Source organism: Anser brachyrhynchus, assembly GCF_964034855.1.
Source record: "Anser brachyrhynchus genome assembly, chromosome: Z".
Taxonomy (NCBI): domain Eukaryota; kingdom Metazoa; phylum Chordata; class Aves; order Anseriformes; family Anatidae; genus Anser; species Anser brachyrhynchus.
In genome coordinates this window covers 9,725,743-9,749,404 of record NC_137697.1, presented here as the reverse complement: position 1 = coordinate 9,749,404, position 23,662 = coordinate 9,725,743, and the positions used below count along the sequence as shown (strand labels likewise).

The following is a 23,662-nucleotide window of genomic DNA, read 5'->3' as shown; positions in this document are numbered from 1 at the left end:
ATGTCTGAGATAGGGGACAGTATCTGATTAACATTGATTCTATTGCTTCTTTGAAAATGTCCATCATTATATATTTAATCCAGCAATGGATTAACTTCGGCTAGCTGCCAGGTGCCCACACAGATGCTCTCTCAACCTCAGCAGAACAAGAGGAGAAAATGAGATGAAAGAGTTTATAGACTAAGATAATAACAGTGAGATTGCTCACCAGTTACTGTCGCAAGCAAAACAGACTCAGCATGAGGAAGATTAATTGAATTCACTGCCAATTAAAAATAGTGTAGGATACTAAGAAAAAAAGAAAAAAAGAAAAAAAAAAAAGCTAAAAACCTTTCCCGACCACCTTTCTTCCCAGGCTCAACTTCATTCCTGACTCTCCTACCTCCTCCCCACCCCGAGCAGTGCAGGGGGTTTGGGAATGGGAAATGGGGAATCAGAGCTGTGGTCAGTCCCTGACGCTTCGTCTCCGCCGCTCCTTCACGCTCACTCCCTGCCCCTGCTCCACGCGGGGTCCCTCCCACGGGATGCCGTCCTTCCCGAACTGAGCCTGCGGGGGCTGCCCACAGGCAGCGGCTCTTCAAGACCTGCTCCCACACGGCTCCGTACCACGGGGTCCATCCCCCAGGAGCAAACTGCTCCAGCACGGGTCCCCCACGGGCGGCAGCTCCCCCCAGACCCCCTGCTCCTGCGTGGGCTCCTCTCCACGGGCTGCAGCTCCGGCCCGGGGCCTGCTCCTGCGGGGGCTCTCCATGGGCCGCAGCGTAGATATTTGCTCCAACGTAGTGTTCCATGGGCTGTAGGGGAACAGCCTGCTCCACCATGGTCTTCTCCATATGGGCTGCAAGAGGACCTTCTCCCCTCCTTTTTCACAGACCTTGGTGTCAGATGAGTTATTTCTCTTGCATTTTTCTCCGTCCTCTCTCTCACTGCTGCTGCACAGAATTTTTTACCCTTTCTTAAATATGTTATCACAGAGGTTACGCAAGTATTTCTGATGGGCTCAGCTTTGGCCAGTGGTGGGTTCCTTTTTGAGTTGGCTGGAACAGGTTGTCTTTGACACGGGGTAGCTCCTAGACTCTTCTCAGAGAGGCCACACCTGTAGCCCCCACCCACTGCCACCAAAACCTTGTTATGTAAACAAAATACAAAGCTTTCTTTGTATTGTTTCATATTTGTCCTTCTAAAGGCACACAGAAAACTTTTTACTAAGAATATTGATTTTTACTGCCAAGCATTTTCTTTTTATTAAATATTCTGTCAAGATCACAGAGAAAAGAAAAGAGAAAAGAAAGGAAAAAGAAAAGAAATTTATTTTTTTTTATTAAAAACAAGTCAAAACTAAACTGAAGACTCAGATTTTACATTTTTATGATATACTTTTGCAAATCTACTTTGACTTGAAAAACCAACATGAACTTCTATTTCTTCTCAAATTTTCAGAAAAAGATCCTGTAGCATTTAATCAGATGTTGAAGAATGTGGCTGTTTGCATCTAATGCAGAATTATATATGGCCTTTCATTAAAACTGGCATGAGATCTTTTCTTGAGTGATACAGGCTTATAAACTTACATAGATCATATTCTGAAAGATGGTTACTTCTCATGCTTCAAATCTTCCATCTCCAATTTGAGATATCTCCAGTATCTTACATTTTTGAAAGATAATTTTCCTCAAGTTCTTTATATCTGGATTCCGAAAATCATATTAATTTAAAGTTTATTTAGTCATCCAAATATTTAATTGTAGGAATCAGCTAGTCATTCTCAAATACTTGGATAATAATTATTGAATTCTAAAGTAATAATTCAATACTGATAAAGACAAACAAAAATAGAAGCATTTCATAGTACAGATGTTAGGAAGCTTTGTGATAAAAAAAAAAAATGATATTCTAACAATTAGTATCCTAAACGATTCGTTTTATTAAAGGACATTTTTGATGTCATTAATTTCCACCCAAAACTCAACCTTCCTGAAATGTATGCATTTGAAACAATGATATTCCTTGTTTGCAGATCCTGAAGGGAAAAAGTGCAAAAATCCCTGGCTTTGAATGTGAGGTTTTGTAGCATGGGAATTTTTTATGCAATTGATTCATTATATAGACAATCAGTGTTTATATTCCTTTGACTAATTTTTAAATAGAACTGAATACTATATATGATGTAAGCATTTTCACATTGAACAATGGGTTGATGAAATTGTTAACCCCTTCATCAGTTGTTTATTTGGAAAATAAGTAGTCATATTTTAAGTAAATTTTTTCTAGCACATTTTCTTTTACTTGCTTTTGCATCCAAGTATTTAAAATATGAGTGGTTTACTGAAGATTTATTTTATACTATTGCTATCTTATGTCCTTCATCTCTGAATACTTCTCATTGTTTTTTTTTTTTTTTCCTGCGTAAGAAATGACTTCTATATGATATAAAAATAACTGGCTCGGGTTTGTAAATATTTCTCATTAAAATAATATGAAGAATTTAAAAGTAACCATGAAAGGTTTTTCATCAAGCAACAAAAAGTTTAACCTACAGTTCAAAGGAGAATCAATTTTGGTTCCCCTTTAGATAAGGATATGCTTCTGCATAAGATTACACATCGGTTGTTTGAAATCACTTTCCTCATGCCAATCAGCTCTGCCCAGAAAAAGCATTCTAAATATCTAACCTCATATTTAGCCTCCAGAAGGCTCAGTCCTCCAAGCTTTCTTATAGCGTAGTGCTTCAGGTGAGGCCTGAAGGTTTTCTTTTGGGAGTAAGACAGCATGAATGTTTAATAACAACTGTTCAAATATCAACTTTAAATGTAGATTTTTCTGGTGTTGTTTATATTTCACCTGTTTGTCTCTACGTGCTCACATAGAATGGGATATATCATCTGCCAGGTATGTGGTCTGAGATTTAGTCATTCTGAGAATGTAAGAATAGGTGTTGTGCTATCTGAAAAAAAAAAATACTGAAGTAGTCTGTGCATCTGCTCTGGAAACACAATTTACCAATTGAGATCAATGAGATGTTCTGCTTGAAAAAAAAGCACAAATTCTCCATCTGTTCTGATCATGTTGTTCACGATATATGAGCAAATATCAGCAAAGTTATCTTAAAATAGATGGAGATCTGTGCTAGGTATCCATTTTCCCCTTTTCCCTTCCTCCAGAATTCCCCTTTTGTGGAGGTGATTTCCATTATATAAAGCTGAAAAAGCACACTTACCATCTGATGGGAAGAAACTCAGGCGAGCTGAGGACAGCAAAAGAAAAAAAAAAATTGTACCCACGCATTCATTTAAGTTGGACCTGGACTCAGGGAGGGCAATAATCAAAACTGTTCTGTGGTCTTTGTTTTCAGGGCATGAGCAGTGTCTCCAGTAATCTTAGTGTCTCCACTGTTAGAGCATATCTGACAACATCACATCAAAAACACTGAGCTTCAGTAACGTTGCAAGTGTATCTGTTTACTCTGAGCAGCTCCAAAGTAACATAATTTTGAAACCTGAAATAATGGCTTGTATCTAAATGAATATGCAAGTTAGGGAAGCAGAGCAAAGAACAGCTCTCTGCAGATTATGAATAAAGTAGGAAGTGGGTGATCAGCTGCTGCAAATGTTGCAGGTTCTTAGTAAATTCTCTGTAAGACCCAGAAAGCTTCCCAGATCTTGCATGTAGAAATGGTGACGTGTTTTGCAGTAAAATTGAAAAACAATATTGCACTTGCAAAACAGATCAAAAGCATTTTGTTTTATAAAATAAATGTTTCATTCAAAATGCAAAACTTTTGATCAGCAGTATAACTGCTTGAAAAATCCTGAAGTCCTTTTTCATTTAAGAAAAAAATAATCATTAAATTGAGTGGTGTAGAATTCCAGGCATTTTTCTTGCAGAATGTATGGAGTCCCCTTGCAGTAGCTGGTATTGTCAGGTTTTCTTTACAATAATAAAGCCAGAGGAGGGTAACACCTCATCAGTAGCTCACCACATCAGGCGTCAAAGGGAACAAAGTCTTAACAAAGGATATATTCTAGACTAGAGAAAGAGAAGGATGGTCTGTTTGTTAGGATATGAAGTGGAAAAAAAATACTCAGTTTTTTCCCCTGTATGTACAAGAAAATGCCTTGCTAGGAAAGGTATTTTCTTTAATATATATATTATTATATTTATGGTGAAGTAGGTGCTATGAGAGTGAACTTGAAATGGAAGTTAGTGTGGTGTACATGTACAGTTTCAGTTTTGTTTCATATGCAATCTTCAACTAGAAATGTCTGGATTGAGGCAATAGATGGCCTTGATACTACATCCTGATACCTTCAGTATAATTCAGAGTTAAGTCCTTCCAGTTAAGATTACAAAAGCTACCTGGACATCATCCTGGGCAACCTGCCTTAGGTGTCCCTGCTTGAGTCCCTTCCAACATCAGCCATTCTGTGATTCTGTGAAGACGACTGTGTAGAAAATGGAGGCTGGGCTAATGCATCTGAAAGAGATTGCATTGCTGAGGAAATACGCTTCAACTGTTCTCAGCTAACTGGAATTTCTTAAGCATTAATGACTTTGGGAACAGGTATACATTACTGCTATGGTCTAGCCAAAGTGTAAGAAAAATATGAATAGCTGAAGCCAGGTCGTCACCTGCCAGGTTGGGATAGCTTCCTACTCTGTGGGTGATGATCAGAACTATTATTTCTCATTGTTGCCAATTAATAACTTAGTGCCAAGGAATCACATACTATTGTAATACAGAATTTATCAGCAATTTATGCCTTCAACCAATAGGTGTTGAACTGCAGGTGTGAGTGATTAAACATGTGTTTTGTTGTTGTTGTTTGACTGCTTCTGTTCTGGTCAGTTTGATAGTTAGATACTGTTCTTCATCTGTGTGCCAATCTCTCATCCAAGAAATGTGACATCCTGGTATTTAGGGAGACAATAAATAAAGACATATCAGTTCAGCTTTGTCAGCACTGGAGCCTATATCATCATTGTACATGAGTACAATTTATCTTATGAATCTGAAAAGGAGTGGGGAGAACTGGTCCTTGCTGAATTACTGATTCCCATCAGATTTCTGTCCCACCTCCGAGCTGCTTGTTGCATGCATGGTAAGGACTCCAGGCACTGCTGGAATTTCCCTCCAGGTTCTGCTACTCATTTCTGGTATTGGTACCTCAAGACTGAGTAAGGCAGTATTTCAGAACAGTTACAGAATGTTTTGAACGAGGTGAGAGTGGATATGTTTTTTTTAATCCTACCTTGAAGCCTGTATGTGTCCACATAGAGTTCATCTGTTCCAAATGGTTGGGTTTATTTGTTTGTTTGTTTGCCTGTTTGTTTGTCTCTTTGTTTGGCTAGTTTCTCTTTGAGTTCACACAGGAAAAGTGTGGAAATTACTGAGACCTGCTATAATTCAGTTTGTTTTCTGCGGTTGTCGAACACAGAATATCTGGGCACAAAGGGAAGATGGGTTCTTTCTCTAGATGTTGTGTTAGCTACTGAAGATAAATCAGTGTTTCTCACAAGCCAGGAATAGGAAAGGTCAAAGTCACAAGTTTTACATCAAGACAAATTCAGTGTCCTGAACTTCCTGATGAACAAACACTCTGCAGGAACGCAGGTGACCTCTGGGTTGCTACATGTATAGAAGTTGTTTGTGAAGGCGCCCCAGGCACACAGGAGAACTGCTTACAATGTTTTGTGCACAGTCCTGGTGTGAGTGCTAAAGCTCTAAGGACGATTAAAGAAAGTTAGTATCACGATTAGCAGAAATATCTGTTACTTTTTATGGACAGTTTGTATGGCAGGTTTCTCTTAGTTGCTTCACAGCTGCACAGATTTTGAGGAACTCTTTCCTTTTCATCCATTCTTTCAGTTCTTTGTTAAAAGGTTTGGTTTCTCCACCTGTTTCTTCAGTGCCAAATAGCATTTGAAAAAAACTGAGAGACCCAAGAAAAGAGAAGAGGCTATTTGGAAACTGAAGTGGTAGTGGCGAAAGCTACCTTGCAGTGATGGTCTGTCACCCTGTTTCTGGTGGTGAGAGTGCTTTGTGTACATGTAAAGCCAGAATGTAGTTTCGATTTGTTTTCTCATTCTGAGTGTCCAGAGCTGACTTCAGTTCCACTACCAGCACAGAACCTTCCCGGGAACTCAGAGTAGCAAGCCTACAAGACACAAGAAGCGGGAACTGGGATCAAAATGAAATTCTCAATTAAAACAAGAAACAAAACGCTACTGAAATATCATGATAGCTGTGTCTCTGTGAGCCTGATTGTAACAGCCTTTTCATACTGAATGTTGCCTTCCTATCTAACTCACCCCGTTATTTTCAATATTAGAATTAAAACATTTTACACCCACAGCAGTCTCAGTGTAAGTGATGGTAATTACACCTCTAAAGGCAGGCAAGAGTCAGTTCCATAGTTAGAGAAAAAAAAAAAAAAAAAGAAAGAAAAAAAGAAAAAGAAAAAAAAAAGGACAGAAAAAATTTCCATTATCATGATGATCATTCAGTTATTGCTAGATTCTAGCAATGTACATAGATAAAAAGGGACAGGTTGTTCAGCCTTTATACTTACAAATAAGGACTTAATCTGAAATACATCTGTTGTCCTTTCCTGGCTCTGTTTCCTATTGTTTGGATTTGGCTTTTAAGAGACAACAGATGAGAGAAGTATTATGCACAGGGACTTGGGCAGAATTTTTGGTTTAGTCCTACAACCTAATCACAATGAAGTAATACTATATGATGATATAATGCATTCATGCTATCATGCACGCGATTTTTGTGCACATGTGCAACACTGTATTGTGGCAACACAAATATATCCATGGAAAAGCTGATACCGGATTCACTATTAAAACACAAAAATTTGAGAGTACAATTAACACCAGTTAACATGGCTTTTATGAAAATATAAAAGCCTTTTATTTCTGCATTCATTCCTTGGTTAGAATCTGAATCTGCTTGAAAGAATTCTACTGCAAATAAATGCTTAGATTGTCAGTGCTATTCATCTTTATCAGGGAATTTGGAGCATTAAGAGATTATAGCTGATAAAGTCTGTATGAATAAAGACTCTGAAGAGTTATATAAGAACATGCACTCCTCAGAGATCAGATACAAGGAGGACATGTTCATTTGTAATCTTGGCTTAATTAAACAGTGTTTGACTTTATGCAAATGCAAATTCACGTAGAATAAAGAAACGGAAACCATACCTGCAAACTGTGGTAGTGTAATGCCTTGGAAAAAAAATCAAAACATCGGAGAGGATAAACATCTTTACTGTTAAGTAAGGAAAATGTTGTGGCAGAAAGATCTAATGCACAATGATTTTGAGACTGTAACCCTAATTTTTTGGAGTTTTACCTTTAAGAAGTCTTCATACAGTCATATAGTTTGGGAAAAAAAGCTTTTGCTAATGGTCCTTAGTTTGATATTCATCTGTTTGCACTTCCAAAACAAGAACATTAGAAAGTGCTTCCTTAAAGTTGCTGGCCTTTAAGCACATTTCTTCTTGCCTTCTGCACCATGGAAATCGGGAGAGGAAAAACAAAACAAAACAAAAAAAAACTTTCATCTTTGCCCAAGACTTAGGTTTTGTTGTTATTGTTGTTTTGATTTCCCTCAGTCTTATCATCTTTGACAAAACAACCTCAATTTTTTCAATGTCTCCTGGAATTTGTGTTTTCTGAACCTCTAACTGTTCTCTGTACCTCTAACCATTCTCTCTGTTCTTTGGGTTCTCTCTGGTTGGCACACATTATTGCTGCTATAAGCCTCCTCAATACTAAGTGAAAGGATTATTTCATATTATTTTGGGGCTAGCTTTTTAAATAAAATTATACTTTTGTCTTTAAAGTTTTATGATATCACATATTTTAATCTCATCATCTCTTAAATATTAATGGACTGATTCTGGGCTATGACCATTTCTTTAAAAATACCAATGGATTCACCTGTGTAATCAGCATTATTGGGACTTTTAGTATTTTGTTGTTTAAGTAATGGTGGAACTTAACTAATTTCAAAATCACTGTCATTGGCCTGTATATTGATGAGTTACTCCAAGGAGCCATGAAGCCCGTTTATCCATGAACTTTTGAGTTCCTTGTTAGTAAGCAGAAAAATGTCAAGGCTTGGTATTTTCCATCTAATTTCTGTGTGACATGCAAGAGGACCTTCTAAGCTATTGATTCCCCTTCTCCTCTGTACCCCAAGGATCCCTTCTTTAGTTTCTTCATGTCCAGGTTGACCCACTCAGTGCATGTTACATTTATCTATCTTCCTTATATTTATGCACAGGGTTCAGACTGCTTTCTTGTTCTCTTTTATGCTGTCTGGATACTGGCCTAAGAAGCACAGCAAGCACATAAAGTTAAATGTCAAGAGCTTTCAATAACTGGAGGATAGCAGATAGCTGCTTTCTTAGGTCTTGCAAGCGTGATATGTTGACCAAGGACCTTCCTGTAGTAGGGAGAACTACCATGGTAGTAGTCAAACACTGGAGCTGGTTGCCCAAAAAGGCTATGGTAACTCCAGCCTTGGAAACAGAAAACTCAGGTGGCCAGGGCCCTGAGATCCTTAAGCTAGTGACCCTGCTTAGAACATGAACTTGGGCTAAGTGGCCTCTAATGGTCCCTCCCTGCCCAGGTTGTTCAAGGATTCTGTGATTTTTGCCAGTGTATTCTGACTATATTGTAGTTACATGGGGACAAGGAGAGGCTGGAAAAAATCAATGGAATAGAAATTATTTGAAAATTTTTGACATAAAAAAAACACATTTATATTAGGAGGCTTCTAAAATCAGAGTAGCTAGAGTCTGGGTGGTTATCAGGAAGTACTATTCATACAGGCTATCCCAGCTCCAAGCAGCAATGTCTGCCATCACTGGAGACAGAGTACAAGACCAGTTCAGTTTGTTCTGGTATTCTGTGCCTAAAAAGAAAGAAAACCAAACTAGCATAGCAACTTCGTTACCACATTCATGTCTCCTAAGTAATTTAAGGACGTAAGAATAACTCTTGCTCCTATATTCTGCTTCCAACAGTGATCTGAAGTGGAGAAATGGGGCACAAACTATTTATTTGTCCTGTGATTTATTGTTTAGCAGAATAGGCTTCACACTCCTCATTGTGTCTCATTATATTGTTAAAATAGCAACAACAACATCATCCTGAAAGGGGCAGGTAATGGGATTCTTATTATTTTATTATTATTATTATTATTTGTACTTGCTTGCATCACGGATAAATTAAAGATTCTGTTTATAAAAGTTATAAAAAGAGAATCTGCGCAAGAAGTTGTAGCATTGAAAATCAGACAAGCAAACAGCTAAAGAAAGCTCTTTTAATAGTCTTACTAACTTTCAGTCTGGGTAAGCATTACTAAATATTTTTAGTTCAGTGTTTGAGACACTTTTTTTTCCAATGCTTTGAAGATTTTTTTCTTGACAAGATTTTGATCTTCAGTACGCAGGTGTGAACTTGAAAAAAACTCCAGAAGACAGTGGGGTTCTTTTTGATTCTTATTGGTTTAACTGAACTGTGAATTTGCTTTTTTCTTCTGCTCTCCTCTTCCTTAGACTTTGTTGTACTTTGTTCCGTACAGATGGGGACAATCCCTTTTGGGTAGCTTAACGATAGTTGAAACACAATTCTAGGCTTGACAACATGGCATCCGGGCAGTGATTTCATTTGATTGTGTGTGAATAACTTCTCTGAATGTGAACTTTCAAAGCCATAGTTACCATGGTTTTGGTTGTGGCTTGTACATGGGGCATGAATTCTGTGCAGTACACACACACGCCAGCCTACTCGTGTAATTATGGCTGCTGTGTTTCTGGTGCACTGCATCATCTTGTTTCTAAGACTGCACCTGTTTGTTGAGGGTGTAGCTTCTCAGATTGCCACTTTTCTAATATGGGCTTGCTAGTGTAGAATATTAAGTCCAGACTTTTACAACTTACATTACAAATCTATTTGCAGTTGTAGAGATAGCTGTACAGCTTTTAATCAATGCCAAAATGTCTTTTGCTTTCTCATGCCCTCCCTTTAAACTTTGTCTCTGAGCAAGAACTCCAGTGAGACTGCACTGCTCATGTGACACTTTGCAGCTGATCTCTGCAAGAAAATTGTAGAACTGAATGATAATGTGAAAGCACAAGAACTTATATACTGGATGAACTTTTTTCTTTTTTTTTTTTTAGTCTCATTTGTGTGTTTTTAAAGATATTTTCAAGGCCTACTGTAGGCAGTAAATTCTTCTAGGCAGATCCTCTCTCCTGTGGTACAAGAAGGCACCAAGTATATCTAAGAAAGAGGTTCACAAAATATATTTGCTTTAGACAGTGTGCAATAGTGATATTTTATCCTAATACTTCATGTAAACAGTGAGGTTTTTATTTTCTTTCCATCTTGAGCTATTTGCTTGATTAGTTATTCTGTCCTGTTTTTGTTATTTTTTCAGGCCCTAAAAATGAAGGTTTTAAACAGCCAGCGCTCTCCTCAGCAGCAGTCTCACCACCTGCACCTCCACCATACTCTGCCATGCAGCTGCCACCTCCTCCACCAGCCCTTCACCCATCCCTGCAGGCCCCAGCAGCTCCCAGCCTGCCTCCCAGGAACATCAAGCCCAGCTCTGAAACAACGTAAGTGAACATAAAACATGAGATCTTTCATTTTCTCTCATTTTTCCACCTGTTACTGTGCTCATGCTGTAACCTGTGAAGACCATCTCGCAGATCTCTGGGTGCACTGAGCTTCCGTGCTGCTCTGCTTGTCCTGCCCTTTCCCTGGTCTGTTTGGATATGTTTTTTATTAGCTTGGATTATTTAGTCATTTCACTAAATAGTCTTATCTGTAGGAACACTTTTTCTGCCCTGTTGGTGAGGGGGTAAGGGATGGAGCAGACATATACCTGGCTGGGTTTTATACTCGAAAGAGGTATAAAAAGATTTCTTACTTTTGCAGATAATCGTTTGTATCAATAGCTGAACCTTTCCCCTGCATTTTTCTTGTGGGGAAGGAGTCAGGAGGGTCAGGCCTTCCAGCCGATACCCTGCTTTGCAGCCTTGCAAGCCTGAGGAACTGAGCTCAGCGCTGGTTGCGAAACCGCACCACGGGATGCGGCGTGGCCTGCTGTGACAATATTAGAAGCCACTGTCACACACCGGGCTCCTTTTCTCTGCCCTTCTCCGAAAAACCTCGTGCACATCGGGAACCCTCCAGCGGCGGAGGGCTGCAAGCGCTTCGGTCTAGCGTGAAAACTGGCCGGAAACAAGCTGAAGATAAATACCGAGCCTCTCTCCAGCCAGCAACCGGAGGACAAGGAGAATATACCGCGGCGGGCCGGGGCGAGGTGCCGCCCGACAGGCGACGTGCGCCAGGCGACACCCGAGCATCCCAGCCGCGCTCGCCGCCCCCTCTAGCGGCCGCGGCTCCCCGGCAGCAGCCCCCGGCCTGATGCTCGCCCCTTCCTGTCCGTGCCCCCATCCCACCTCACAGCACCCCTCCGGCGAGGGTAGGTGGCCCGAGACTTCCTTCAACCGCTACACAGCCTTCGGAAGTGAGAGGTCCCTGGAAATTGCCGGCCGCAGTTAAAGGTCCCTAAACTGCCAGCTGTATCTTCAGCTTCTTCCTTCTCCGGGTTTTTTAATCCAGCACCAGAACCCTTTCACCCGGCCTAACCTTATGCTGCCATTATGTAGCACTGGAACAGGCTGCCCAGAGAGGTTGTTGAGTCTTCTTCTCTGGAGATATTCATGGCCCGTCTGGACGCCTACCTGGGCAACCTGCTCTAGGGAACCTGCTTTGGAGGGGGGTTGAACCTGGTGATCTCCTGAGGTCTCTTCCAACCCCTACAACTCTGTGACTCTGTTTCTGTTGCCCCTTGTATAGATTTTAAGCCAAACAAGTCAAGGAGCACATCTTAGCGCTATGTTTAGCGTTGTACAAAAGTCTGATGTTCCTCTTGTGCACTGTGCAAGGAGCCTGCACCTGCGAAGATGGTTAAAAAACCCAACTCTTTCCAGTCGGTAGGCCCATCTGCCCATTATATATTTCATACCCCACTCATCACCAGCGTGTCTGAGTGCCTTTGGCTCTTTTCTCCCTTTACACTCATGATCAAGGTGTCTCCACCTGAAAAACCTACTCACAGTCAGGAAGAGACATTCACGGGTACTTAAGGAGCACACAGGGCTCAACAGAGCACCCAACCATTCTATAAAATAACTGGGAAAAAAAAAAGCACCGGAAAAATGGTAAATGAAAATGCAGTCATAAAACCATCTAGAGGTTTCACATGTTCCCTTTTTTCATACTTGCAGAAGTCCAGACAACGAAGAAAATTATGATGATGTGGAATTTGTTTCACAGAGTAAGATGGGTAAGTTCTAGAGCTGTAAGCATGTTGTATTTATAAGATAAGCAAAAGCATATTGTGTTCGTGAGTGAGTTGTGCAACTAATTATGCTGGTACTGCAGTTTTATGGGTTAAGAAGGTTGTCTCATAACACTAATTGCTTTATAATTAATATTACAGACTCTCAGGAACTGCTTTAAATATCTCCCTTCCCTTCTCCTGCACCCCCTGCCCCTTTCTTTTTGTTGTTGTAAATATACTGGGACTATAAATTACCAGATTTCAGAATCTGAACCAAAATGAATGCTGTTCTTTCGGAGCTGAAGTTGTGTGTTCTGGCAAAACAGGCACTGTTTTATATGTGATTAAAAAACTAATAATAACTTCCTGATTGTGCTTTTAGTGTGGCTTTGTGATCTGCCTTCAATAGGAGGCAGAGAGTCGCTATGTTGTACCAGGAGCTGCCAGAGGAGCAGATTGTGACACAAAGAATTTCAGTCTGCCTTCTGATCTCTCCTTGGGAGGCACTGGTCTGTGCCAGGCACAGTATGCATCGCTTAGCGTCCTGACCATCCCTCTGTACAACAATGTGGGCCGTGGAGCTGAAACTGTTCCTGAGCTCTTTGCTTACCTAATTTACCGGCAGAGGAAGCAGCAGATTTAGAGTGTTTTTTTCTGCAGAACAGGGCAGAGGCTCACTTAAAGAAAAGCCTTTGGCCACCTTATTCAACTGTGGAGTTGGTGCAAGCAAGTTCTTTGTGGTCTATCCAGACTGATTTGTTTTGTGTTTCTTTTGTTTGTTTGTTTGTTTTAACAATAATTTTCTTGTATCAGTAGGCATTTTTTGTAAACAAATAGCATAGGTAGGTTTATCGATGACCCTGATGAATAATTAAAACAAAATCTTCCCTTTCAAAAGTACATGGTGAAATGTGCTACATTATAGGAAACAAGTGAAGCGTTTGTACCAGGTATTTCTAGTTTACAGCATACTGTAAAAGCAACCTGGAAAAGCTCTGATTTTTCACTTTCATATCCTCATTGAATGCTAGAGCCTACATGTGTTTCTAGTTAGTACTAATAGTGTTGTTAGCAGTTTGTAAATAGTTAACATTATAATGAACCGGGTTTTGTACAGTAAATAAAAAAAAATAATATCCCTTTTTTTTTTCCTTTTTTTTTGTCATATAGGTCCTGGAAATACAGAGGTGGTAAGTGATAAACTTATCCTTTCCAGTACAAACTGACAAATTTAGTAAAATCAATTCAATACATTAGAAAAGTAATTGCAGAATGAATCCAACATGTTGACAATAATCCGTAGAAACACTTACTATGAAGGGCAGAAATAAAACCAGGTAAGCTGAGCAAACTGGAACTAATTATGAAAGCTGGCTAGGCACCAAAACTAGGTTTCAAACACAAAACAAAACTATTTCTTCTGACATTTCATTTCATTTCACTGAGATTTTCCAGAAACAAGGGCCCTGTTCTATTCTAGTAATAAACCACGTGTTTCAATTAAGCACACGTTTGTGTTGGTCTTTAAGCACCTGGCTGTACTAGGACTAAAACAGTCTCTGAGACCTTAATCTGAATCCTATTTAGATCCCTAGCATTCCGGTTTAACTACTGCTAACCCTGGCGCCTTCATCATGGCAGTGCAATCATCAGTGCAGATAAAGACTTTCCAGGACTAACACTGCAATTAAAACATCCCCCTTTGGATTAAGCAACGTGCTAGTGTGACGGTAACAATCCAGGACTTTAAAACTGTGGTATTATAAAAGCAAGGATGAGGCAAGGAAGGAGAGAATTAATGGGTTTGAATAATGTAGTAATTATTTTGGAAGATTAAATGAATTTGTATTTACATCTTGCTGTAAATGTTTTTATACAATTTGTATGAAGTTTACATAGTCCATTTTCTTCATGCCTTTCCAAATGTATATAGGCTATTGAAAACTGAAATTTTCTTACAGGGCCAAGGAAGTGATGGAGAGATGTATGAAGACATAAATGAAATCAGGTAGAAATTTTAAACCCTGTAGCCTATTGTACCTTTATTACCAAAAGACTGCTAGCAAAAGTACCTCACCTGGCACAAAAGTGTGATTCCACTGCAGCCCCTGCCAAGCATCATTGTGTTCATTCATTTCACCTGGAGAAAATCAGGTTGTTCACAGATTATTTCCCACTTAGATCCGATATGCCCTGGGGTGGAAAAACTCCTGTAATAAAATCATGTGATTACTGTGATCTAGATAACAGAAGAGTCTGATTTCTGATCTAAGGAACATGTGTGAATCATTGTTTGGAATTACAGCCTAGGAGCAAAAGTAAGTTAAGCCCCTAGATACTATGATCACAGACAGATTCTTTTGTTGTGGTTGCTTTTCTTGCTTTCTACATAAATGTACCTAGAACTCCTCTAAGCGAACAGATGTACAGGTCTCATGGTTCACGTACCCTGGCATATCTGCAGAGCCAAAATAAGAGTTCTGCTGTCTCTTACCCTTTAGCCCCTCACTTAATGGAGTCTCTCACCCCACTAATATCTGAAGTTATCGGATTCATTGTGTGACAAGATCCAAATAAATCCTCTAAACTGGAGTAAATGCTCTAAAGTTCCTGCACCAGAATACCTTGTTTCGCAAGTAGAATGACTTTAAGCAGTAATTTATTGTTAAATTCCCATTCACAGGTAATTTTAAAACTATATAATCAAAATAAGTGTTCCTCATTCAGACTGTATTTTTATTTATAGATTTTTATTTTTTTTTTAATTTGATCATATCTGTTTAGCAAAAATACCAAAAAAGGAAGAGAAGAGAGCCTCACTCAATCGGTTCCATAGGGTCTGTAAAGAATAGCTCTTCGAGTAAAAATGCTGGCAGCAACCTACAAAGCTGTAGTTATAGTCCTAATTACTTCCCGTGGCCCACATCTCAGTACCATCCAGGATGCAAGTCATGACAGGTGATGTACCCTGGTGTATTGGGCACACTTACGGAGCAGTGCAGAAGACTGATTGCCATTTGCTGTAGACCACTGGAAAATCTTTCAGTTAGTTTTAAAAAAGGAGTCCAGTGGTAACTCAGGCTTCAGGTCTGGCTTCATCAACCACCGATAGCCTGGGTAAGTATTTAGCAGCTGCAGACAGTGCCACAACACCGAGATTGCTACCTGTTTGCCAGCTTGCTTACCAAAATTAGCTCAGATGTGTTTGGACATGCACATGCAGAGCCAGTCTCCCTTTCTGGCATACTGTCCACTTGAAAACAGCTGCTTTAAATTATGTATGTAATATAAGAGAAAGGGCTGCTTCTCTGTCTGTTGCAGCCACATTTGGGTTTAAACATGTATCTTAGGTTTCACTGGGAGAAGCCATTTTCTATCAGATGTAGTTTTTAATTGACCTTCGATAAGAAAGCTCTAGTGAGATTTGCTTCACTGCTATAGTCAGTCTTGGCAATGCTCTTCTAGACCATCGAGAGAAAAAGAGAAGAAGTGGGACAAGGAAGAAAAGAAAAGAATGGACCAAGAGAAGAAAGAACAAAAGGAAAAAGAAAAGAAAGAGCAGGAAATAAGGAAGAAGTTCAAAGTAAGATTTTTGTTTTGTAATCTGGGCAAAGATGCGTAAGAAGTATTAGTTAGCATTGTTTAGTTCAAAATATGCTTTTCAGCTGTCTGCAGAACTATATGTCATGCTAGGTAGGTCAAGCACCTGGATAAATCATGAGTAAATGTAAATATACCCTTTTATGTTTGGCAGTACAGAGACTGAAGTCAGTACTAGGAACAAGGACATTTTTTCAGTGCTTATATAATTTTTGCTAAAAATCCCTTCTCATGTTCTTTTTATTAAAAAAAAATATATATACTTTTCTGTTTAAAGCACATTTCCTTCACTAAAATTCCATTAAAAACCCTTTACAAAAGTGTGAATTGGGATAAATATACTTCATATTGTATACAACCATATCCAGCCCTTAAGAGATTTCAACATTAAATTGCAACACATTGCCCTTGCCCTGGTCTCCAGCCCAAGGGGACTTCCAGACTAAATAGGGAGGAATGGAATAGGATACATTTGTAGGGGAGCTTTAGTCATTGTAAAAGCCCAGGTGCTAAATAATGTGACAGTTGTTTCTCCTTTATATCATTTTTATATAACTGGTGGTCAACGTGCTCCTGCAGTTTGTAAAACTGCTAGTCAGTCATTTTCTGCTAACTGATGCTTGTTCTTGACGTTCTTGTTGTTCTTCTTTCAGTTTTCTTGCATGTAGTGGGTGGCTTTGTTTTTCTCCCCATCTATTTTGCTCCATACACAGTAAAGCCATTGTGATTCTCCCATATCATGGCCTTGGGCTGCTGAGATGAAGAGCAAATATTAAAGGAAAATACTAATAGTTAATAGTGGTTTAGCCAGTGCTCATCAGGGGGTTGGCCCCATGTTGACTTTTCAGACCACTCCCCTAAGTGTACGCACTAGCACACTGGAAGCTTTTAGACTGCAGACTGCTCTCTTGTGGATGTTAAAGTGTGGTTATTCTTAAATGCAAACAAATGTGTTTAAATTATATTTTCTTTCTAGTTGACACCTATGTAGGGATGGATACTCTACAAGACTGCATATACATTAAAGCCACAGAAGTTAAAATCCAAAGAACTTTCTTCTTAATATGTACTAAAGATCTCAAGGAAAATCCTGAGTTCTAACAAACAGGGCGATCATCTCTTTGGGGGTACTTTTAGAATCATTTCTAAAGCATAATTGTAAGCACAGAACATTATGTGAAAGACTTGTTTATCTTAATGAACATTTATTCATATGAGTAGTTCTACTGGAACTATGTGGGGCTGCCCATTGGAATCAAACACAAATCTGTTCTGTGAAGAATGGCTCTACAGATTAGCCTGTTGGTTTTAGTCTTCATATTTCTGTGTATCTGTCACTCCTTCAGCTACTTTATCACTATGCTGTTACTTTCTCTTTTCAAAACCAGTTTAATAGTTGGGAAGTTGGGAACAGGAGTAAAGTCTCTTTTTCTAGAGTATTTAAATGTTAATGAAAGGAGTTATACAACTATCATTATAGTTATATTATCTTTTGCCTGAATGTTTAGGAAAGAAATCCATTTTTCCACATCTGTGACTTCTTTTGCTGCTTCTTCTCTGCAGTTAACAGGACCCATCCAAGTCCTTCACCAGGCACGAGCTCGTGTTGACAGCAAGGGAGGGAAGAATGAGCTGACTGTCAAACAGGGGGATCAGATTGAAATCATTCGCCTCACAGACAATCCAGAGGGAAAGTGGCTGGGCAGGATAAAAGGATGTTGTAAGTTCTGCTCCCTCACTGTGTTTCTGAATGTTTTCACTATTAGACAGTGAACATGTGTGCGCTTGCAGCATTACAGCAAAGAGTAGCCTTAACAAGGCTTAGTCACTGGCCACCAAAGCAATTAATTACTGCAACTAATCCAGCTGTCCTTACCTGGCATGCAGGGCTCAGTTCATAGTTATTGTACAACATTATGTAACATCAACAGGCACTTGGATAAGTTAAGAACAATGAGAAGTAATTCCATGTTATCTTTTAAATTAACATCGGAATTTGGCCCTGTGGAAGTTATGAGGTTGGTTTTATAGCATTCTATTATAAATAAAATGGATGTGCATAAAATAAGGTCTTGTTTTAAGTGTTTTTGGGTTTATCACTGATTTTTAGATATTTTTTGTCTGAAATCTAAAATCTTTCTCTACTTTTATAAATGACCCCCATAGCAGTGAGTCTATGCTGATGATCTATCTCCTGGTTTATAGCAAAGATATTAAAAGACTGATACATAAAATCAACAAAAGTCACTAAAATCAGTAAAAGTTATTAAAAGCAATAGTTAAAATTCTGAGGAGACCAAAATGACAAGATCAGTAAGAGTTCGCACATGAATAACCGGACAATACCAGCTAAGCACTTTCTTTAATGTCTTCTAACATCCAGTACTATAGATATCTTCCATATGGGGAGAGGATGAGAGAGCTGGGACTGGCCAGCTGCTCTGCTGCAAAAGTGTCTCCTGAGCCAGTACACTCAGGAGTATAACCAGTTCTCTTTGGTGAAGTTCCAGGGACAAGGGGACAGTACAGATCCAGTGTGTCTACCAACTCAAAGTACAATCCATGCAAAAAAAAAAAATGTCTCTCCCTCCTTATGTCCTGTCAGAATCTTTGTCCTTCCCTGCTCCTTGCAACCTGCACAGGAAGTTCCTCAGCTGTAGCTGAGAAGTAAATAAAGATGAAGTTAACTTGACACCAGCTGAAGAGGGCTTGGGTAGAGATCTAAGACGTCTGAGATTTGTACATATGTGGGCAGATAGAGACTCAAGCTGAGGTTGCTTCGCATGATACTTTTTTTTTTTTTTTAAGTTTTCAAAGATAGTCCAATCAGTTCAATCACACTGATTTTGAACCTTCAGTTAAACTAATTCCTTTACTTCAGGCTTTAAAACTCTCTTTGCTTAATTACATGGTTTCATTCATTTAGATGGTTACATTAAGACAACCGTGGTGGAGATTGATTATGACTCTTTAAAAACAAAGCAAAAAACTGCTGTGAAACAACCAGAGAGTGACCAAGAAGTATATGATGATGTTGGAGAACAGGACAGTATTAGCAGGTATGTAAAAGGAACACATTTAAGGGAACCAATGAATCACCACAGTCAGCCTGGAAAGGGGAAGTTTTACAACAACAAAGTAGACTGTTGTGCCAAAAAAAAAAAAAAAGTCACTTATATGAGAAACATGTAACAGAGCTATTCACTCTGAAGTAGTCAGAGGAACAAGAATGTATTCTGGAGTCTAGCATCTATAAGCACTCATCCTCAGGAAGAATCCATGTTATCCATACTATAGAAACACAACGCAAAAGAGAACAAGACACAAAACATGCAGGACTCACAAATCACCTGCAGGAAGTGCAAATCTCTCTCCTCCCTCTCTTTCCTTTTTTTTTTTTTTTTTTTTGTCTCTCAAAGTCACATATTGCATTTTCTAATGTGTAAGAATAAAAGACTCCAGAAGCACTCACTGTGCTGGGAGACCCTTTCTCACCCTCACTGCTCTTAAACTATGAGCCTCACTACCTCTTTACCTCTGAAGATAAGGGATTTCTGGAAGAGTGACTGGAATGGCGTTTAGGAAGAGACAGTGGCTAATGTGGTTAGTCTTATCTATAAAAACAAACAAACAAAAACTATCAAACCCCCTGAGATGGATATGAGATATACTTTTGACTTCATCAGAGTCATAGGATGGGTTGGGTTGGAAGGGACATTTAAGGATCTCCAGTTCCAACCTCTCTGCCATGGACCCGGACATCTTCCACAAGATCAAGTTCCTCTACAGAACACCCTCCCATGCATTTGTGATACAGTGCTACATTGCAGCCTCTCTACTTCAATGTACCATATTTTTAATGTCAAAGGAATCTGCAGCTAGGAAAGTGCCATCTGCAGCAGATATCAAATTTACTGGCAAGGGAATATACGCCTGATCTTGTGACAGGAGCTGAGGCTACCACATGACCCAACAAGAAGGTAGTGCCTTTGTTACCTGGCCTCACATAAAAGTCCACCTCTGTTACATGATGCAAAAAAACAGTGCTCATGCCCCATCACATGTCCTTATGTGCAGACTCACATACACTGGGATTCACATAAGAGATCTGCATACAGGTATAGAGGATTTCGATGTTATGTTGCAACTCCCAGTCATTACACCTGGCTTTAGTGCTTCCCAGAACCTTAGCTCAGAGATCTGGCTGGAACACAGGGACCACAGCTGTCTTGCTGGCGGGTGCAGATGATCCTCAGCTGCTAGGACATCCCTGTGAGTTCTAGAAACAGCACTTAGGAAGATCTGCATTTGGGGTGGCATTCTTTAGGTAACAAGTATGTTTATACATCTGATATTTTTGTAGGTTGATGATTAACATTTTCCCTCACCGTGCAATGGTCTCATACCATGGTAATGACAGTCAGAAGAGTTACTTCAGTTATTCTAGGTTTTAGGTAATCTAAGTATTAGGCATTCATTGCAGAAATATCTCCGGCCAATCCATTTCACTATGGCAAGCATTACAATTAACAACCTCAGAACAAGGAATGTAGGAATATCCCTTGAATTCAAAAGCAAACAAGAATACTTACACTGGTTCTTATAAAACAACAGGTTAAGGAACTTGGATGGATGAATGAATGTCTCAGATTCATTAAATCCTTTAGTTGTATTTTGACATTTTTATCTTCTCTAGAGATTAATAGCATTCTTTTCAGTTCATGAGCATGAATCGTTAGAAGGTCTGAAATGCATCAAGATGTTTTGAAACCACTGTAAGAATGCCATACTATAAAAAGCCTCTTGACCAAACAGTGCTATCTCATTATCAGTACTATTGTTAATATTCCAGATTTAATAAATGACTAGGTCTGCTGTGTTTCAGGAGTTGTTGGCACAAGACTTTAACAAATATCTTGCTTTGATGTATAAGTTTAAAAAAGTCTTTGACCTGGAAATACTCCCAGTTCCTATAAGCCTAAGAGGTTCTTTACAGTTACTGTTAGAATATTAGGCTAATATGGAATCCTTGAAATGTTAGAAATGTGTAGTCATGGTTTAAAGCACCACCGGGTAAAAGACAGTCGAACAATAAGTTAATTTGCTTACCATTTCATCTCACAAAAATTGCCTCATAAGTTATGAATCTAAAGGGAGTGGATGCACTCTCAAGTATTCAGTCAGGTTATTTTTTAATTCCATCAAGTTCAACTACATGACCTCCTGAGATCCCTTCCAACCTGAATTATCCTATGGTCGTAAGTTATCTTTCATGTTTAGTTTAGCAATATGTATATAGAAACGTAAAATATTTTCTAAATACAGTAAATCATTAATAGTTTTAGACATCAGTTTGCATCTCCCTGAAATCAAGATAAAATATCACAAATTTCCAGTAGTGCCAATTACCAACAATTAGGGCTAAATGTTCTGCTCATACAAAAATATGCACATCTGTTGGCTTCAACTATGTGTTGATTTATGTAAATTTCCTTCAGAGCTTCACTTAAAATACACTGTGTCCCTTTTGCTTTTGCATTAACTATAGAGAATATTGATAATTCCCCCTTTTGAATTATTGTGTATAGTATTTTAAAATATTTTTCTTCTGTTTTGTAATGAACTATTTCCAATGATAAAAACAGAGTACTTTTCCCGAATTCCTTTACCTGACTGCTAAAAATTAATCCCTCCTCATCTCAGAGATAATTCACTCACTAATTTGATGGCACATTTTCTTTAGCATTAGTAAGAGTGCAACTACTCTATGACTGTAAGAAATCGATGTGTGTGGTGAAGGCAGAGTGAAAAAAAAAAGAACTGGCACATTTAGTTGTTGCCAACATAGAACATACAGGCCTGTGCCTGAGCTTTCAGCATAGAATTAGTAGTGCTCAGCTGACAATATAGACAAGGAGAGCCAAAGCCAAAGTGTTTCGAACTAAGACCCACAAAAGCATGGTGTTTTCTTTTTCCAAAGAATGACTGTTTTTCTCTAAGATATCTCTTGTGTTTGTTTTTCCAGTCAGAGTGGTGGTCGAAATGGATCTGGAAGTAAGTTCTACATGCACTTTTGGGGGTATTTGTTTCTGTGTACTGCTTACCTTCAAATCCAGACTTCTGCAGCTTCCAAATAATGCAGTAATTATCCAGAAGCATGCTAAATGTTAGCTAACAGACAACAAACAGGGAAGTATGGTGTCCAACTTCACTTTCTTTCTACCTGTGTGATCCACTTGGGATGAAAATGTTTTGTCTTCTCACACTGTGTATTGGAAGCATGCCAGATTACAGATCATTAAGGGGTTTTTTTGTTTGTTTGTTTGTTTTTTGTGAGAAGTTAAATGGTTTCACAAAACACCAGATGTATAACTGGCAAAATATTAACATGATCAAGAATTTTTATCCAGAAATGCAGTTCTGAAATAGCCAGTGATATTACCAATTAAAGTTACATTTTGCTGGCAAGGTTAAAGGGAACTTCAGTTCCAGAAATACTCTAAAGTCCTAACCAGTACGTCTGCAGCACTTCCACACTGTCAAAAACGGACATTCAAACTGGTTTCCTCTTTGGTAGCACATATATTTATGTAGCATTCTCCGTTGATCACAAGAGAACAGCTCATCTTCTCAGCTTAGAGTTTAGATACTAGTCATGGGAGAAGCATCCCCTGGCAGTCCTAAATGAAGCTGCTGCCAGCTAACTACAGATTTCAGTCAGTACTCTGACCAGTGGCTGGAACTGGACGTGGAAACTGAGCTAACCCTGCACTGAAGGAGGTGGGACTCAGAGGTCAGATCTGCCACCAAGATGGGGAACTTACATTTCATTTGCTTCTGACATCTGTGGTGTCATTTGCTGGAAGTGTTGTTCTGACACCTTCAGTCATGGTTAGTCTCAAACGAAAATGAAAAAGTCATCATAACAAATGGGCCCAAAACAGCGACTTAGAATTTCATCAAACAAATGCATTTTTTTTTTCAATATTCATTTTCTTATTATTGGCAGTGTCACGTTTAAATTCTGTGGATGACATGCCCAACTGGGTTAAGGCTAAACTGCTGTTTTAATAAATAGCCTCTGCAGGTCTACAGAAAGACCCCATTTACAAGGATATTACACTCAGGTTGCAGACATATCTGACATGCTGAGGCCAGTAATTAATATGCTATTCAGGAACAATAAATAGAAATGCATTAATTCACTGTATGATCTGTTAAAGAGATGTTCCCACCTCCTCCTTCTGATCAAGAAATTTATGATGGCGTTGATGATACCGATGCTGTTACTAGGTATGTTTTCATATCATTTAAAACATTTGTGTCGTTAGCAGTGTGTTATCATTTTGGTTTTTATTATTCTTAAATTTGACATAATAAGTGTCGAGTCAAGTATTGGGATGATCAGCAAGTGGATATACATCAGGATGGATACAGGAATTTAAAAAATAAAAATAAAAAAAAAGGTTATTTTGTCTTTTGGAGAAGTTTCATTTCATTTTGTTATGTCAGAAAAAAAAAAAAAAGCTTCAATCATGCAAATCCCCAATAGAAAAATAGAATACCTCTGAAATGAAAACAACAAAATAAAATAATAAAATACTAGCTTGCTGAGTAACAAGATGAAAACAGAAATCTGGTAGACAAATATTTATAACTATTTATATATCTCAATATCTATGA

At 38.8% G+C, this 23,662-nt stretch overlaps 1 protein-coding gene across 5 annotated transcripts in view; it reads left to right on the top strand.

Annotated features, from left to right (window-relative positions):
• Positions 1-23,662, top strand: part of FYB1 (FYN binding protein 1) — a 70,266-nt gene that overhangs the window by 37,584 nt on the left and 9,020 nt on the right. For all 5 annotated transcript variants that reach the window (XM_080574088.1, XM_080574087.1, XM_080574085.1 and 2 more), the window contains exons 3-11: positions 10,463-10,643; positions 12,324-12,382; positions 13,550-13,569; positions 14,341-14,387; positions 15,845-15,962; positions 17,543-17,699; positions 18,906-19,038; positions 22,005-22,033; positions 23,203-23,272. In XM_080574088.1, the coding sequence (XP_080430214.1) occupies positions 10,463-10,643; positions 12,324-12,382; positions 13,550-13,569; positions 14,341-14,387; positions 15,845-15,962; positions 17,543-17,699; positions 18,906-19,038; positions 22,005-22,033; positions 23,203-23,272 (814 nt within the window). The remainder of the gene's footprint in view (positions 1-10,462; positions 10,644-12,323; positions 12,383-13,549; positions 13,570-14,340; positions 14,388-15,844; positions 15,963-17,542; positions 17,700-18,905; positions 19,039-22,004; positions 22,034-23,202; positions 23,273-23,662) is intronic.